The 17,348-nt window shown below is 40.5% G+C and overlaps 1 protein-coding gene across 2 annotated transcripts in view; it reads right to left on the minus strand.

Annotated features, from left to right (window-relative positions):
* Positions 1 to 17,348, minus strand: part of EZR (ezrin) — a 72,244-nt gene that overhangs the window by 19,005 nt on the left and 35,891 nt on the right. For both annotated transcript variants that reach the window (XM_072643819.1, XM_072643820.1), the window contains exons 3-7: positions 17,032 to 17,115; positions 7,142 to 7,237; positions 5,750 to 6,024; positions 4,780 to 4,863; positions 3,248 to 3,394 (exon numbers count right to left, since the gene is read on the minus strand). In XM_072643819.1, the coding sequence (XP_072499920.1) occupies positions 3,248 to 3,394; positions 4,780 to 4,863; positions 5,750 to 6,024; positions 7,142 to 7,237; positions 17,032 to 17,115 (686 nt within the window). The remainder of the gene's footprint in view (positions 1 to 3,247; positions 3,395 to 4,779; positions 4,864 to 5,749; positions 6,025 to 7,141; positions 7,238 to 17,031; positions 17,116 to 17,348) is intronic.

Here is a 17,348-nt window from a genome sequence, read left to right on the forward strand (position 1 = left end):
TGCTTACCCCATGTTAAAGCTTTTCAACTTGGGGAAATTACAAACCAAATAACGGAAGCGCCGGTTAAACCGACAAGATGGGGAGAGGGCCAAGAGCAGAAAAGGAGGTGTGAATGAGGCTCAGCCTCTTATTCAGGAAAAGACAGAAACGCCTGTGGTTTTGGGGGCAGTTATGAGCTGACATCAGCAAGTTCCTGCCTATGATTATTATATGTGGCTTGAAAAACCTGTTTGGATAACCATGACTCTATTACAAAACCTCCTCATTCAAGAAACCAAGTTTAAAGACAAGAGGCAGTCTCACTCTTCCAATCCCATGGTGGGTACTCTTGAATTTTCCTTTTTATTTTGTGTACTGTTCTCCCTAGGACAGAGACACCTTGATGACGGCTGGGCCTCAATGCCATCTCTCAAAAGGATAGAGAAAATTAAGACCTTTTTTCCTCCCACACACCTGACTAAATCAAACCATCTACAGGAAATAAAAAAAAAAAATCTTCCCCCCTGCTCCTCCATAACACTGAGACCAGAGCCAATGACACTCACCTGTCATTGTTTTAGTGTGGAGGGTAACAAAGAAATGAAATGTGATTGGGAGGGAGAGTGCATGCCACAGTGGGGAAGAAAACAAAGATTTGGAGTCAGGGAACCTGGATTCAAGTGTCAGCTCGGGTCGTTTATGTCCTTCTGTAAAATAAGCGGGGGTGGACTCGAGGACCTCTCAGTTTCTTTCAGTTCTAAATCCAGGATACTATTAATTCAATTGTAGCAGTAACTGAGAGGAACAGGAAAAGGGTGAGAACTACCACTTCAGCACTAAGGCTGCAGGGATCCATCTTAGCCAACACCCTTACTTTACAGAAGGGCACACAGCTAGAGGAGCAGATCGTTCCTAAAATGGCTTTGAAGTAGTAATAATTCACCTTTTTAAAACCTTATGTACATCAAAGAGTTTTCCTTAGCAACTTTGAGAAGTCAGTACAAGTATTATTATTCCCATCAGGCATATAAGGTAACTGAGAGGCCCTGAAAGGTCACTAACATCAGGGCCTGAATTCAGCTGAAGTCCTCAGACTTTTCCCATTACACCATACCACTTCCAGAACTGAGAATTGGGGGTGAGTTGATATTCAGAAGCCTAGGGGACCATATATAAGTAAAGTCTCTTAAGCCTTGAACTCTCTCCCTCCTCCTCGTTGCATCCGGACTTCCTTCAAGTCTCAGCTGAGGTTCCACCTTCCATAAGAAGCTTGTCAAAGACGCTTTCAATCTCAGTACTTTCCCTCTGAAACTACCTCCAGCTCAGTCTGTCTGTATCTGGCTTATATTACTCATGTTTTCATGTTGTCTCTCCCAATGGGCTGTGAACTCCTTGAGAGCAGGGACCAATTTGGGGGGGAATTTTTTTTTTTTTCCATTCTTTGTATTCCTAGCACTTGGCACAGGACTTTGACACTCAGCATATGTATTTAAATAAATGCTTACTGACTGAATGACTTTTCTGTAGGAATAATAAAGACACTAACAACTAACATGATAATAATAACTGTACAGCAGCTACTACATCCCAGGAAAATGCTTTATAATTCTTATCTCACCAGATCTTCACAATAACCCCAGGAGGAAGGTGTTATTATCATCTCCATTTTACAGATGAAGAAACTGAGGAAGCAGAGGTTAACTAGAAAGTCTACATCCAGAGGTCCTTGTGCTCCCAAACAGCCCCATCCCCCAAACTATAAGCTCTGAGCTACTTGAGGACCCTTAGAGCAAGGACAACAGGGAGGTACCGCCTACTTCTGTCACCCCCCAAATCACTGTGGTCAGGTATCTCTCACAGAATCAAAGGATCTCAGACCTGGGTGGGACCTCAGAAATCACTGAATCCAAGCTGTAGTTGAAGAATCCCTTTTAAAGCCTGCCTCACAGATGCTCAGAGAGCCCCAGAGGTACAGAACCTTCACTTTGGATGGTGTTGCTAAAAGATTTTCCTTACTGTTCCAATCAAGATTAAGTCTCTTTACAATTTCCATCCACTGTTATTAGGATGAAGGGAATAAACATATACTAAGTGCTTACCACATACAAGGAAATGCAGAGCTAAACACTTGGGTTTGGGGCTTTGTTTGTTTCTGGTCCAGACCTGAATTTTGGTTGAGTCAATAAATGAATGAATGAAAAAAAGGTGTAACTTAATCAATGTAGGGAATTTCCAGTAAAAAAGTTCCCTCTATTAATGTAAATGAGCACCTGAGAGTAGTGAAAACTTAAGGGACAATCACTGTCAGGCAAATAGTAGGTTAGAGGTAGGACCTGAACCCAGAACTTCTGACTGAGGTCAGCTCTCTATCTACTATACCAAGCTGCTTCTCCATTGCTGAAGAAACAAAAGACAAAAACAAAACAGTCCTGGCCCTCATAAGCTAAATAACAAACACAGAGCAAATGAGTAACTCCCAAAAGTTGAGAGGATTTAGGTTAGGTGAGTATTCAACATTAATGCACTAATTTGTGTAGCCTTAGAGGTCTCTGATAACTCTCTAAATGTTAGATTGCATAGACTGCAATCCTAGAGTGTAGGGATTAGCTTTTGCTTCTTTTTGTACTCCCACAACTTGGCTTGGTGTCTGGCACACAGTAAGTGCTTGGTGTTAACAGAAATTTGATAAAAGGGTTGATCTCAGAGTCTTCAGGCAGTGGCCTATAAGCTTTGCAGAAACTGCCCGGGTGGCAGTCAGACCTATAAACTTTAGTGGTTAGACACTATCCCATGGAGAAAGAAAGGGGCAGGGAAAGAATACACTGATGACCCACCTGCCCTAATCCCCCTCTTTCTGCCCCATTTCACAGGCTCCCTAGTGTTACTCTTTCTTATTCCCTCCCAGTTATTCCTTCAAACAAATGGGTCCATAGAATTTTATCTAAATTCTAATGGATATACAATACTCTCCCCTCACTCATCCAAATAGAGTCGATATTTTGAACATTTCAAGATGTTGCATGTACTGCAAACACTTAATATCCAATGACATTAGGAAAGAAGGTAGTGCCAAATAAAGGTCTTTGTGCCAAGTTTCTGATGCACTTGCACCAACAGAGTAGAAACAGACCTTCAAGACCTGTTCTCTCCCTGGGTCAACACAAAGCTGAACCAAGGCCTTCATTCAGCCCCATTTAGGACTGCTAACTGCCCTTCTGCTCCCCATTCCTTCTACTCCATCAGCTCAAAAAAAGAAAAGAAACTCACTTATCATCTTTCTCGTAAATATTTAGCCCCAGGGCATCCACTCCGAGCCAAAGGTCTGTTCCTTTTTTGTTTTTTATCTCAAAATAATTGATCCCATACATCTCCAAATCCTGAGCAATCTTCAGATACTCCAGCATAGCGTTATCTCTGTTGGGGAGATTAAAAGAAGCACAAAAACCACTAGATTAGCATAAAATTAACTTCACTTTGAAATCCCAAGAAAATAAAGATGATTTTGGCAGTTCTTTGTTTGCTGCTTATTCTTCCCCCATCCCCTCTCCATAGCACTCGGGAAGAACAAAGAAAAGGTATCAGAACAGCAAGGACCCTAGGAGGGCAGGAATCAATAGTGGAAAAGAACAGAGTGAGTGCTGTCATCACTTGGAATGCACAGTATGGATGACGGTGCCCATCCCTAGCGCCATAAAGGTTTGCTCTCTTGACAAATCAAGACAGAACCTCACTGACGTCTTTGTAGACTAGACAAAAAGAGGTCTTTATTAAGTGATATGGCATTATCTTTGCTGACTTAGCAGATTACTTTTTGTCTGACCAGCATGGTAATTCCAGGGTCCCTATTGCTTTGCTCGTTTATCACTGCAGACCACTCTCTTGCCTGCTTTGCCCTGTCCACCCTGACCAGGAAATCTACTTGAGTCAGATGGGTTCTGCCATGGGGGTGCTGTAAGTAACAAGCTATGGCTGCCAAGGAACCTTACAAGCAAGACCCTTCCTGACTGTGAGCTTGGCATTCAACCTCAAAATGCTGCCAATGTATGAAAATAAGGAGCACTTGGATGATCAGTCACATCAGGAAACAAACCAGTGCACCATTTAAAGGAACAACATTGGCCAGAATGTTGAGGTCACTGTAGGGGGTGTTTTTGCTTAACTGTTTTTCTTTGTTACAGCGGGGATGAGATTTCCAGCAATGACTGTGATGCACAAACAAAAGGCTCCAATGAGACTTATTTAAACAAACACCAGTGCCTGGACTTCTCACTTCCATTCAACACTTTTGTTTCTCTAAGATCAAAGTGCCTTTTAGGGGTTCTGTCTTGTCCAATAAAAACCTACAAGGAGGCAACTACCTTGCATTATACGCACAAGCAAATCGGTATCACTTAAACATCAGAGAAAGACAGGGCAACAATGATTTTTTTGGGGGGAAGCAGCCTCTGTATTATCTGAGATGCTTAGATTTCTCTTCTCATCCCCTAAAAAAAGTACCCAAGAAAGAAACGCAGCCTGGGAAGGATCTTTCCTAGGCTTGTATGTAAAGGCTGGTCCCCAGGCTATAACTATAATTTAGTTATGAGAAATAAATAAAAAACCACAACAAAAAACAAATGCCCTACCAGTTACATTAAAACTTTTAATACCTTATTAGGCATTAAGGCTGGAAAACAGTTCAAGAACCTCCTAAAGCTAATTACTTGAAGATTCCTAACTGAAGTCACATGGTAAAGAAGATTAACTGGAAGAGCAGGAGATGACCTAAATACCAGTTTGTACTACAACTAAGCACTCACTTCAGCATCCCACGGTGTTCGGCATGCCACACCTGGATCCGATCCTCCCACTGTTCTCTGGAGAGTTTGTGCTGGTCCATTACTCTGAAATACAAAAAGAAGGAAACTAACACTTCTTTCTTTTCTTTTTCTTTCTCTGTCTCTTTAAATTAAAGGATGCTGAAAGCTATGAAATCTGCCTCTCCTTCCCACCTTCAGAAAAATCTTTATTTTCCTTCAGATAAAAGTCTAAGAAGCTTTTGTTGGAACCTTGGACTGCACTGGAGTCAGAACAGAGAAATACAGAAGTTTGGATCTCTATTGATGGTTGTCAGCCCAAACTTGCCCTAATCTTGGTTGAAAAACTTCAGTGATCTGGGATGTCTTTTTTTTTTTTTCTCAGGAGAGGAAAGAGGATATAAAACACACAGAGAGTAATAGGGAAGTGGAGGGAAGTTCCTAGATTAAGCAAAGCAAATTAACATAGGGACTAAGCAGGGATTTAAGGGGGTCCCACCATTATTATTTCAGAGTGCTAAACTCTTAGAAGGAATGTGACTAAGTTTAAATTCAATCCAACAATTATTAAGCATTAACTATTTGTAAGGGACTGTGCCTGGCATTAGGGATATCCCACTTTTAAGGAATTTACATCCCACTTAAGGGGATTCAACACACTAGAAGAGAAGGCCATACTCACTTCCCACCCTTTATATTTCCATAAGGATAGGATGTTTCTCCTTTCTGGTTATGTTTTCCTCCCACTACCTGAAACTATGCTAAAAGCAGCCATCAGCATCTTCACAAAGTACACTTTGTGGGCTTGGATAGTCAAAAGTCCAGAGTGACTCATTTTAAAAACGTACTAAATCTAGAAGTCACTGGAGTCACAACCCTGGCTCTGCCACTCCCAGTACTATTTCTGATCTAAAGAATGACACAAGTGAATGAAGATGAGGAAGGACAGATAGATAGTGTGGCCTGGGATTACCTCTGTGGAATCAAACGTTCAGAGCTGAGGTACCCAGCCTTGTGCATCTCTTTATTATAATCGCCAAACTTGGCTTGAACAGCATAGGACCCAAGAAGCACCGCAGTCTCAGGAGGGCAGTAGATTTCATCACTGAGGATTCCATCTTTCACTTGGAGAAAAAACAGCTTCTGGGTAATGTCCTGGATCAGCTCCTCGGGCACATCCTCTGGGTAGAATTTGGCCCGGAATTTGAACTGGAGGGGGTTCTCCTTTCTGACTTCCTGGGCAGAAACCTGGATGAGAGAAACCAAACTCACTTAAAATTCAAATAGCAAAGTTCTAGATTTCAGAACACATAATCTGTGCAACAATGACATATACAAACACATACAGTTGGGCCTCCTAAGATTAGTGTTTCCAGGACAAGATTCTTTAAAAGGATTTTTGAGTATAATAAGCCAAAAAGAAATTCAGGGAAAAGTTCAGCTTGTCTTTGTGCTTTGCTAGACATTCATCAAGGACCCAGCAGAAGCCAATTACTCACCAGTGTTTCTTGGATTATTGGCCAACCCTGACTTCCAAACTGGGATCATAAGGTCACAGGTAGTTTTAAAGGGCTTATTTAGTCCCTAGCCTCCAAATACTCTTATTTTACAGATGAGGAAATTAAGGCCAAGAGAGGGGCCTCAAGATCCAAAGGCAGGCCCTGCTTTGGCAGCTCCCCCTACTCTAGCGTGATGGGGAGCACACAGCATGCTAGGCAAAGGTGGACAGCTTGTGCCTGGGCTCTAGAACCTGTTTTTAAACCTCACGTCTCCTCTTCAGTCATGCTGCAAGCCAAATTCTATTATGATAGGTTATTGTAAATTTTGAGAAAATATGCTATTGGAAGAAAATGGATTTGCGCTTTAAGAAGTGGGTTGGGGGGAGGGGGAAATAATAGTGATGTTTAGTTTACTTTATTCCAGACCTGCTAAAGAATAACAGCTTTTCTTAAGCACTTGACATAATTAAGCCAACTTGAGCAAAAAGGTACGAAGTTAATATGTTTTTATAAGATATTTAAAAAAAAAAACAACCACCCAGTCGTTGCTTTTTTAATCTTTCCAGAAGAAAATTAGTTTCTCTGAAACATTCTAATTAAAACAAACCAACAAACCCAAGGTCAAATAATACTCGTACAATGAAACACCATACTGCCTAGTGAGATACGTAAGGGACCTGGTCCTCAGGACTCCTGGTTCTCTGGGAATCTCCAAGTCCAATTTTTTTAAGTCCTCTAGACAGATGAAAAGGAGAAAGGCTAGAAGGAGGATAAGGTGCTCAGGGTTCCCTCAGCAACAGTCAATGTCAAATCAGCAAGCCAACACACCCAGTTCAATAATCTGTAAATAGTTAACTCTCATTTACCTTTTTATCAAGCTTCAGCCAGGTTGGAAATCCCTTATTATCCACATATTGAAGGCCAAAGTACCACACTTCCCGAAGGCCAATGGTCTTAACCACCTGGAAATATAAATGTAGAAACCAATTATAAAGGGATGCCTCTCCCAAATGGGCAGAAATACCAGAGAGTCATCATATGATACAGCTTTCCTAGAGTTAGCCCAATTCCCAAGGGAACAACCAGTCTGACTGGCTCACTTGCTACAGAGGTCTAAGAAACCCTTGTATGATTCTGGTTGTGACTGCTTGTCAGTGAGTCGGTCCAGGAATCTGACAGCTAAGGAGAGGGAAGGGAAGCGATTGTCTGAAAGGCAGGAAACAGATGGTGGCACATTTCCAGGGTGGTGATGCTGAGGGTTGGGAGAGAGGCAGCTTAAGTTTTATATTCACCAAGGGGTAACAGGCAGATTTTTGGCTTCTGGGTCCCTAGGATGTGAAATAATGACCATCCAGTGCCAGGAACTTCATATCAGGGTGTGGAGGAGGGGAATGATTTAATCCTGACTTAAAGTAAGGGCCTGTTCTTCATTAGCTGATGAGTCATTTTAAAAATTCTTTATGGTGCTTCTGAAGAAAGAAAGTCTCTTGCAATCTGATTCATGGGGAGTGTGGTGCCAGCTACTACTGGGTGTATGAATGGTTGGGGGTCAGGGGTAACTGCAGGACACCCATTCAGCATACTCCACTACGGACATTTGGGAAACATGATCCGTGGTCAGTCAGTTCAGGCTTTGAATACATGCTGACAATCTCAAAAGCTGCTCAGTTTTTCTGGGGGACCCCCACACATTTTGTGGTTTCCTTTAGGCTGTAAAAGAAAAAGAGGTTCCTATCTAACCATGATAGAAATTCCAGACCATGTCATTTGCACTTTAAACTGAAATCAAATGTTCAAAGTAGACTGAGCTCATAAAAAAGCTAGAGTTGGGCAGGCCCTTAGAGGTTACCTAGTCCACCATTCTCATTTTATAGAGGAGGAAATTAAGGCTCAGAGAGAAGGGTTTTTCTCTCCATTCTAGTGATCATTCAATAACAAAAGCATTTTCTTAAAGATGAAGAACATTTGTAGGTTTACATGGAATTTACATAAAACAGAAAAAGTAACCTACTGCTGCAACACCAGGGAGGGGAGAAGCAATTATGAATCTATGACACAGAATTTAGACTTGTATTTTTTTTATTTCATAGAAAACTAAAGTGAAAAGGAGAATGAAAACAAATCCAGATTTCAATGACTATGTTCAACTTCCCTCCATACTTCCTAATTATGACAACCTTCCCCTGCCACCAGACCTTCGTACCTGCCCCCGTGGTGTTTTGAACAAGTATACAAATTTTATCCTTGTTAAATGCTTTCCATCTTAGAAGGTTTGCAGCTCACATGTCAAGATCTTTTGGGATTTTAATTCTGTCATTCTGTCTGAGAGACAAGAGTGACCTTGGGGGTAGGAAAACCTGAGTTTAAGTTTAACTCTGACAGTTGTTGGTTGTGTGAGCTTCTTAAGACTCTACATCAGGGTTGGGGAACCTGCAGCCTCGAGGTCACATGTGGCCCTCTGCATCCTCAAGTGCAGCCCTTTGACTGAATCCAAATTTCACAGAATAAACCCCCTTAATAAAAGGATTTGTTTTACAAGACTTGGACTGGAGTGGGTTGCCATTTCCTTGTCCAGTTCATTTTACAGATGAGGAAACTGAGGCAAGCAGGGTTAAGTGACCTGTCATAGAAGTAGTAATTGTCTGAGGCTATATTTGAACTCAGGAAGAGGAATCTTCCTGACTCTAGGCCTGGTACTTCATCCACTGCACCACTTAGCTGCCCCATTTTTTTTTAACTACAGGGTAACATAGTTATGTGACAAGCCTCCCTACACACACACACACACACACACACACACACACACACACACACACAGTATAATTTTATCTCTGTTTTGTTTGCTTAGCCTCACCTAAGACATTTTTTCTAATTCAGATTACTACTTCATGGAAGAATGAAATTGTGAATTAACAAATGGGTTTACATAAAATGGACCCTGAACTTAGTCAATACTTACAAGTGATTTCAAAAATACTAAATACATAAGCCTGATCAATGCACCAGACCCCTGTAAGCTCTGAATAAAAAAGTCATTCTAAACGTTACTAAACAGTAGCTCCCATTCTGTTATTTCAGAGTCTTGTTATAATGTTCTTCCTCTCTAATACCCAGTCCCTCCCACTCCTAGAAAACAAGAGTTCACTTGACTCAATATTCTAAAAAAAAAAAAAAAATCAGAGCAAAATCCCACTTTTAATTACCTTGCCTACTATTTTTGACAAATGTCAAACAAATTCTACCTTCTCCCTCAAATCAATTAAAATCCCAAAGCATCAAGATTTGCAGAAACTGAAAGAAAGAAAATATCCAAGAAAGAGTTAAGAAAATTTGGATAACATTCTCTCTCTGGGGGCTTCAAGTAGCTAAAGAAACTGGCATCCGTTCCATAGAAGCCTTTTTCTACAGTACAGCTTCTATTTGTTTCTGGAAATTTGCCTCAGATAACTAAAATGACTCCTTTTGGGGATGAGTCCAAGGTTGACAAGCTACACATTAAAGCATAATACTGGAGACCTGGAGGGGAAAGCCTTCCCAAAGCAGCCTGCTCAAAGCCAACTGAACAAGGGCATACTTGTTACCCATCTGGTATCCCGGGGTACGGAATACTATAAATTTCACTTAACACATTCATTTACCTAACCTCTGATTTGAGGAATATTCTACTTCAAGATCTATCCATCTTTTCCCATGGCTCCTGCCTGTCCTTTCCCTAAACATCACACTTCCTGCATTTTAAAATGATCAGCTTGACTCCCATACAAAACATGACCCTGTAGGGAGATCATGAGCACGATATAAGGCAACTAAGACCAGATTTGTTTGGATTCAGTCAAAGGGCTGAACTTGAGGATCTGGAGGGCACCATGTGGCCTCGAGGCCACAGGTTCCCTACCCCTGGAATTGGTCCTGAGTTCAAATCTAGCCTCAGACTCTTATCAGTTGCATGACCCTGGGCAAGTCACTAAAGCTCTGTCTACTTTAACTTCCTCTTCTATAAAATGGGAATAGTAACACTTGCTTCCCAAGGTTGTTGGCAGGATCGCATGAGATAATATTTGTAAAGAACTTTGCAAACCTTAAAAAGGGCTATATAAATATAAATGCTAGCTATTATTATTATTACTAGCAATAATAAAAAATAAAAAACTAGTAAGGAGATTTCTGACCTCCTTCCTGGTCTCCTCATAATATTTTAGCAAATAGGAGAAGAAAGGAAAGAGCTACCTTAAGAAGGAATGAAGAACCAGTAACCTTGCCAGCTCCTTCTGCCAAAGACTACAGCCTTTCCGTTACTCAGTAGATGATATCTAAGATATTTAAGAGGGTTGCAGCTGGTCCTCAGAAAACATAGCTAGAATTCAGCCTTTCCAGCTTGGTGGTACATATCAAGAAGGAGGCCTCCTCTATACCACAATGAGGTTTCTTTTAGGGGAGTCACCCAATGCAATAAGATGCTGCGCAGCGTTCAACCTAGGCACAGAACAGGGACTCTTTAAGTATTCAGTTCCTAAAGAATTCATTAAAAGATGGGAGTGCTGTACCTGTATGCACCCTGGGAATACACAGATTTTTTTTTTGTAACTAAGACTGTATATGCAGAGTACGCTTGTAAAAAGGGAGACTGAGAGTCTGCAACAGGCTTTGGCAGCAATATTTTAAGAGACGGCTGGATTTTGGAACATGACTTTAAGTAGAAACGTAAAGCATATATAGAGCCTGGCATAGAGTGATACTGTTACTACAAAGAGGAAGAAGACAGTAACAATAATAAACAACTTTATCAAGGGTCGGGCTATGTTGGGCATTAGAAGCCCCATTATACAGGTGAAAAAATGAAAGCTGCCACCCATAACGAAGTGGTATAAATGGCTGGGCTTGGAATAAGCAAGTCCTGAATTAAAATCCTGCCTCAATCACTCATTAGCTGTGCCACGTAACCTGTCAGCCTCAGTTTCCTTATATGTAAAATAGGGATAATAACAGTACTCACCTCATAGAGTTATTGTAAGGATTAGATAAGACAGCATCTGTAAAGGGCTTTACAAACCTTAAAGAATTATATAAAAGCTATAAAACCTATTTAAAGGTTAAGAGAATTGTCTGCAGACCCCAAATTCAGCACTATTAATACCAAAAGACCAATTAGGTGACCAATTAGGCCAGTATGCAGTTCCTGAAGTCTGAAAGAGGTTTCAGAAACCATTATCATAATAAAAAGCTTCAGCAGTCCAGTGAGGAAAGTAAATGAACCACTAGAATAAGATTTCTATAGGCATGGAATAGGAAAGGAAAATCTCTCTCTGTTCTGTCTAAATCCAGCCACAGACATGGAGAGATGTGAATGATGGCTTGCAAGATGCCTTATGAAAAGAAAATTATACTTCATCACTTTTCAGGAAAAGTGCTAAAAAAATTTTGCAACATATGGATTTAGACCTTAAAAGTCATTTTGTCCAAACCCACCCCCTTTTATTTTACAGGTAAGATGACTGAGGCACAGTTAGGATTCAAACCTAAGTCTTAGGACTCTAATTCTAGATGCTTTGTCCTTTATAATACACTGTCCCCAGTCTCTCAATATTTATTTTTTCTACTTTTAAAAAATCTCCACAATTCTATCCTTGGTTTAAAGTCAGATGGACATTGGAAAGAAGGTGGAGTGGAAAAGAACATTAATATTGGTTTCATCATTTCTCCACACCTGATCCCTCTCTACTCTGAACACAAATTTCAGAAACACACAACATGGCAAGAGTCCTTTTTTTTTGTTTGCTGTATCTGGTCCCATGCCATTATTGGATTCTGAACTAACCTTCTGGGGTTTGCTACTTATGGGTGGAATTAATATTCTCTACTGCTCTTGTAAAATGAGATTCTCTTTTCCTCTCCCTCTCTTCCACGAGCTTAAAACAGACTCTGGGATGATATTTCCACTGTTTGGGCAAAGAAGATGGAAAGGAACTGGATGGTGATAAAGAATCATGGAATGCTGTAGCTGGGAACTTAAAAAAACTTAAAGGTCACATAGCCCTAAACCCCTCATTTTACAAATGAGAAAACTGAGGCCCACAGAGGGAGAGGAAATAACTACTTAGTGTTAGGGACAGAGGAAACCAACTCTAAATCTGAGCGTAGTGTTTTCTCTACTTCCTGGACAAAGCGTAGACTGTCCCTCCCCTTTGTATTTTTAAGAAGAAAACAACATAAATATACAGCTCACCAAGAATTTTTAAGTAACCCGCTATGTGCCAGGCACTGTGTTAAGTGCTGGGATACAAAGAAAAGACAAAAAAACTGTCCCTGATTTTAAGGAGCTCACAATCTACTGGGATGCATACAGGATGTACCAACGACATAAAGATGGGAGAAACTGGAGATAATCTCAGAAGAAGGGCATTAAGATTAAGGAGGACTGGGAAAGGCTTCATGCAGAAAGTGTGACTTCAGTTGAGACTCTGAAAGACAGATTTCCAGGCATGAATGCCCAGAGCTGTGTACTAGTATACTGTGTATGAGAATAGCAAGGCAATGTCACTGGCTTGTGGAGTTGATGATTGGGAAAGGAATAGGAAGACCAGGTTATGAAGGACTTTGAAAACCAAACAGGAGATTTTATATTTGATTTGTCTACGAAAATGAGGACATGTACCACACTGCCAAGGGAGAAGGGGTGAGTGTGTGCAGATGGCCAGGGAGGAAACCCAGTCTCTGCACATACTTGATAACTGAGCACAGTGACATCCAGAAGGACTGCGCACCTGGATACTTTAATGAAAGAGGCAGTAGCCATCACCTGCTAAAGGCAAAAAACAGCAGATGAGACTGTAATCCAAGGGTGATGCTGGGGTAATATGGTTAAAAAAAAAAGGGGGAGACAAGCAGCAAGGTTGTTTTTATTTTTGTTTTTTAACAGAAACAAGACAAATATAATGACAAAAAAGAAGGGAGTACGGACCATGCAATTAGAGCCAGACCTAGTTGGCTCTCTCCCCCCACCCTCCCTAAACCCATCTGAAAAGGTCATTTAAAACGTGTTGGCAAAACTTGTAGCAAGAATGAACACTGTTCAGTCATGTCTGCCTAGTGGAGCTGAAAGGTATTCTACATAGTCTTTTTTGTCAGAGGCCACTTTGGAAAGAAATGAAAAAAAAAGTTAGGTCAAGAAAAATGAAACCACTGAAGTATCCTATACTAGTTAATGGACCTAATTTTAGTATGGAGGCAGAAAGTATTTTTACTTTTTAGTAAACAATAGCACCAAATGAGAAGCAAGAGAACAATTTACAGTCACTTGTAGAACAGGAAAAAAAATTTAGAAATCAAAACAGTAAGATCAGATCGGATTGGTGGTTATCAGGGAAGAAGGGAGAGAGAAGGAGAATATTTAGCTAACATACTAATTTTGAAGTGCACAAGGCAAGAACTAGCCCTTTAAATTACTCTCTAAATCTCCATTTCTTCTATTCATGGTTACTCAAGCATAACCATCTTGAAATTAGAAACTGTCCCAAATGAGAACAGAAAGGACATGCAGGGCCATCCATGGACACAGAAATGGGGCCAGGGAGCACCACGGCCATTCTTGGAGGCTGAATAGGGAATGCAAAGGAATCCCAGAGTGGCCGTGTCCACCGTGGTCTCTCCTCTTGCAGCTGAGGCTATGGAAGGGGAATTCTGCTTCTGTGGACTCAGTTCTCTCTAGCTTGTGACCGTCAGTCATGCGTAAGACTGCCCTGCAGAGGGTTAACATTTATCTAGGCCTTTAAGTTTCCAAAATGCTTCATCTTCTCATTTGTTCCTGGCAACAACTACCTGACCTATGTAAGTGCTATTATTATCCCATTTTACAAGTGAATAAACTGAGACCAGGAGAGATGACATGACAAGCCCAGGGTCACACAGGTTCAAACTCAGGACTGCCCTGAAGCCCACTGTTCTCATAGACAATTAGGTCCAGTGTTCTTTCAGGCAGCTAGGAGGAATAGTGGGTAGAGCTCTGGGCCTGGTGACAGAAAGACTTGAGTTCTTAGCATCAGACACTTGCTAGCTGTGTGACCTTCCTTGAACCAGTCCCTTAACTTCTATTTACCTTAGTTTCCTCAACTGTAAAATGAGGATCATAATAGCATTTACCTCCCATGGTTGCTGCAAAGATCAAATGAGATCATATTTGTAAGGAGCTTACTTAGCAGAGAACCTGGCACACAGTTTTTGTTGTTGTTCAGTCACTTCCATGACCCTGTTTGGGGGATTCTTGGCAAAGATACTGAAGTGGTTTGCCATTTCCTTCTCCACCTTATACACAGTAGGTGCTATATAAATGCTAGTTATAGTATTATCATTCTATCTATCCACCATGCTATATTTGACTACTGCTAAGCTCACATCTGAATACAGCTTGGCAATACTAACGTACTTTGTATGGATGATCTCATTTGGTTTTCACAATGTCCCTGTGAAGCAATGAAATATATTATTTTTCTTCTTTACAGAAGAAGAGATACAAAGACCTGCCTGAGCTTGGGTGAGATAACTAGGACCAAAAGCTAAGTCTCTACTCCAAATTCTGTGCTCTTCTCAGTAGACCACACGGCCTTCAGAGGCAATCAGAGTATCCTCAAGCATTCAATCCTAACCACCGTAAGAATACTCATCACATTATTATTATTTTTTAAATCAAGCACCAATATATAAATTACTAGGAAGAGCTGAAAGCAACATGGTCTAGGAGAAGGAAAACTAAATTTGGAGTCAGACAACCTCGGTCTGAATTCCAGCTGTTACTTCATGCTCAGTAACATATGGACTTCTGGAGTCACAATTTCTTATGAATTTCCTAATTTCCTATAGATAGTTATATTGTACAAAATGAAGGGGGTAGACTCAATGATCTATCTCTAAGCCTCTTTCCAGCTTTAAACCAATGTCTCAATGAGACTCTGTCACAGAATCATAGGGCTAGAAGGGACCCCAGGGGTCATTCAGTTCAATTTTTACCCAAATCATTCATCTCATCTCCAGTTGCTTTGATGAGTGCTCTTTCAAAGACTGTTTAAAGACCACCAATGCCAGAAAAGTCACTATCTCCCAAAGGAAGCTTATTAGCTAAGACATAGGTAAATAGTGAAGGGATTTTAAAAGGTTTACCTGTTGGACTTTCTACCATTTTTTTTAAGTAAGGAAGAAGGAATGAGGTCAAGATCATAATTTATCCAACTAAACTATTATAGTAGTCTCTTAATAGGTCTTTCTTATCTACCTACACTCTTACCCCTCTAAACTATCCTTCACACCACTGACAGACTAATTTTCCTTATACATAAGTCACAAGGTACCGACCATGTTCAATGACTTTCTACTGAGTAAAGTTCAGATGTGTTTGGCATTCAAGACCCTCTACCATCTAATGAATCATCTTTCCTTTCCAACCTTATCTAAGACCTCTTTCCCTTTATGAATATCACATTCTAGCCACACTAAATTATTTTCTGCCTGCCTCATGTGCCCTTTTCTTTCCCTTATGGCTCTCTATACTATTCCTCATGCTTGGAATGTCTAGTCTCATCATCTTTACCTGTTGAACTCCTAATCACTCTTATTAAAAAAAAACCATTTTTTTAAAATTTTCCTATGCATTTTTTAAAGCCCAATTCAAATGTATCTCCTCCAGGAGGCATTCCTTGATTATTCTATCAGTAAAAACTTTCTCCTTTTAGACATCACAAAACATTTTGTTTTGTACCTTCTCAATAGCACCTGAGTATGGCTGTTTGTTATACCAATCAATGTCTGGGTCTTTCCCCCTCCCATCCCTTCAACTGTGCCCTAAGCTCCATGAGGGAATGATTTGTCATACAATTTTCTTCATTTTCCAGCAGAGTACTCTTGCCATGGTAGGTACTTTAATAAATGTTTGTTTGGTTAAACAACAGATGTGCATGCAAGACTGGAAGAGGTTAGAGAAGGAGCTTGGGAATCAAAGGAATCAAATGTGTTAAAGAGATGCTTTACTTCTTGGAAGTTTCAGGTCTGTTGTCATTTATTTTGAATGCTTAGGTCCAGAGTTCAGGGGATCCATGAACTATATCACAATCAAAAAAACTATTTTGATAACTTCATTTTAATATAATCGATTTTCTTTGTAATCTTGTGTATTTTATGTTTTAAAAACCTTATTTTGAGGAGAGTTTCACAAACTGCCAAAGGGGTCCATGACAAAATTCAGGCTCAGAACCCCTGCCTGGGTGAACAAGGTTGAGGAGGGCAGGTTGGTATGCGAAGGTAGCATGCATTTTCAAACTCAGTTAATAGGACCCTGTTCCACCATAGAAAGTCCAGGAATGAGCTGGCATTTCCTTTGGGCACACTGACTCTTGTTGTCAATAAGCACACCAGGCTCTAACCTGCCTCTTAAATCTGGTGTTCATACAGGTTACCATATAGAGTTGACCATAATGCTAGCTTTCTTTGTGGAAGAGGGAAAAATTTATATGTGTGTGTATACATATGTATAATATACATATATGTATATGTCTATAATGTGTGCATCTATATATGTGTATTTATATGTGTATATATATGTGTATGTGTGTGTACATATATAATATATATAACGGAAGGACATAGGAATCTTTAAATAGACAATACTTCCTATCCATGAATGTAATTAAGCTTAGCAGGAAAGGGAAACGTTCATCTAATGGAATCCAAGTTCTCCCTTTTGGATTAATCTAAAAGCATCCAGGTAACTCACCTGGTCAAAGAGCTGCTTCCCAGTAGTGTTGGGTTGGATGGCAAACTCCAGCTCTGCATCCATGGTAGTAACACGGACATTGATCTGAAAAACAAACCAGAGAAAAGTACATTAGCCAAGGACTTCATTTTCAGCCCACCCCAGGCTTCAACAAAGATTTAATGGAGGAGTTTGGCACTACCACGGCAGTGCTGAGCCCTTCCCAAACATTCATTTTCAATATGAATGACAAAACTTATACAGAAATCAAGTTGAGACACTTAATGATGACCACACCAAGCTGGCACATGCACAAAGCTTCGAGTCCAAGTTGCCAA

Source organism: Notamacropus eugenii, chromosome 2, assembly GCF_028372415.1.
Source record: "Notamacropus eugenii isolate mMacEug1 chromosome 2, mMacEug1.pri_v2, whole genome shotgun sequence".
In the NCBI taxonomy this organism is placed as follows: domain Eukaryota; kingdom Metazoa; phylum Chordata; class Mammalia; order Diprotodontia; family Macropodidae; genus Notamacropus; species Notamacropus eugenii.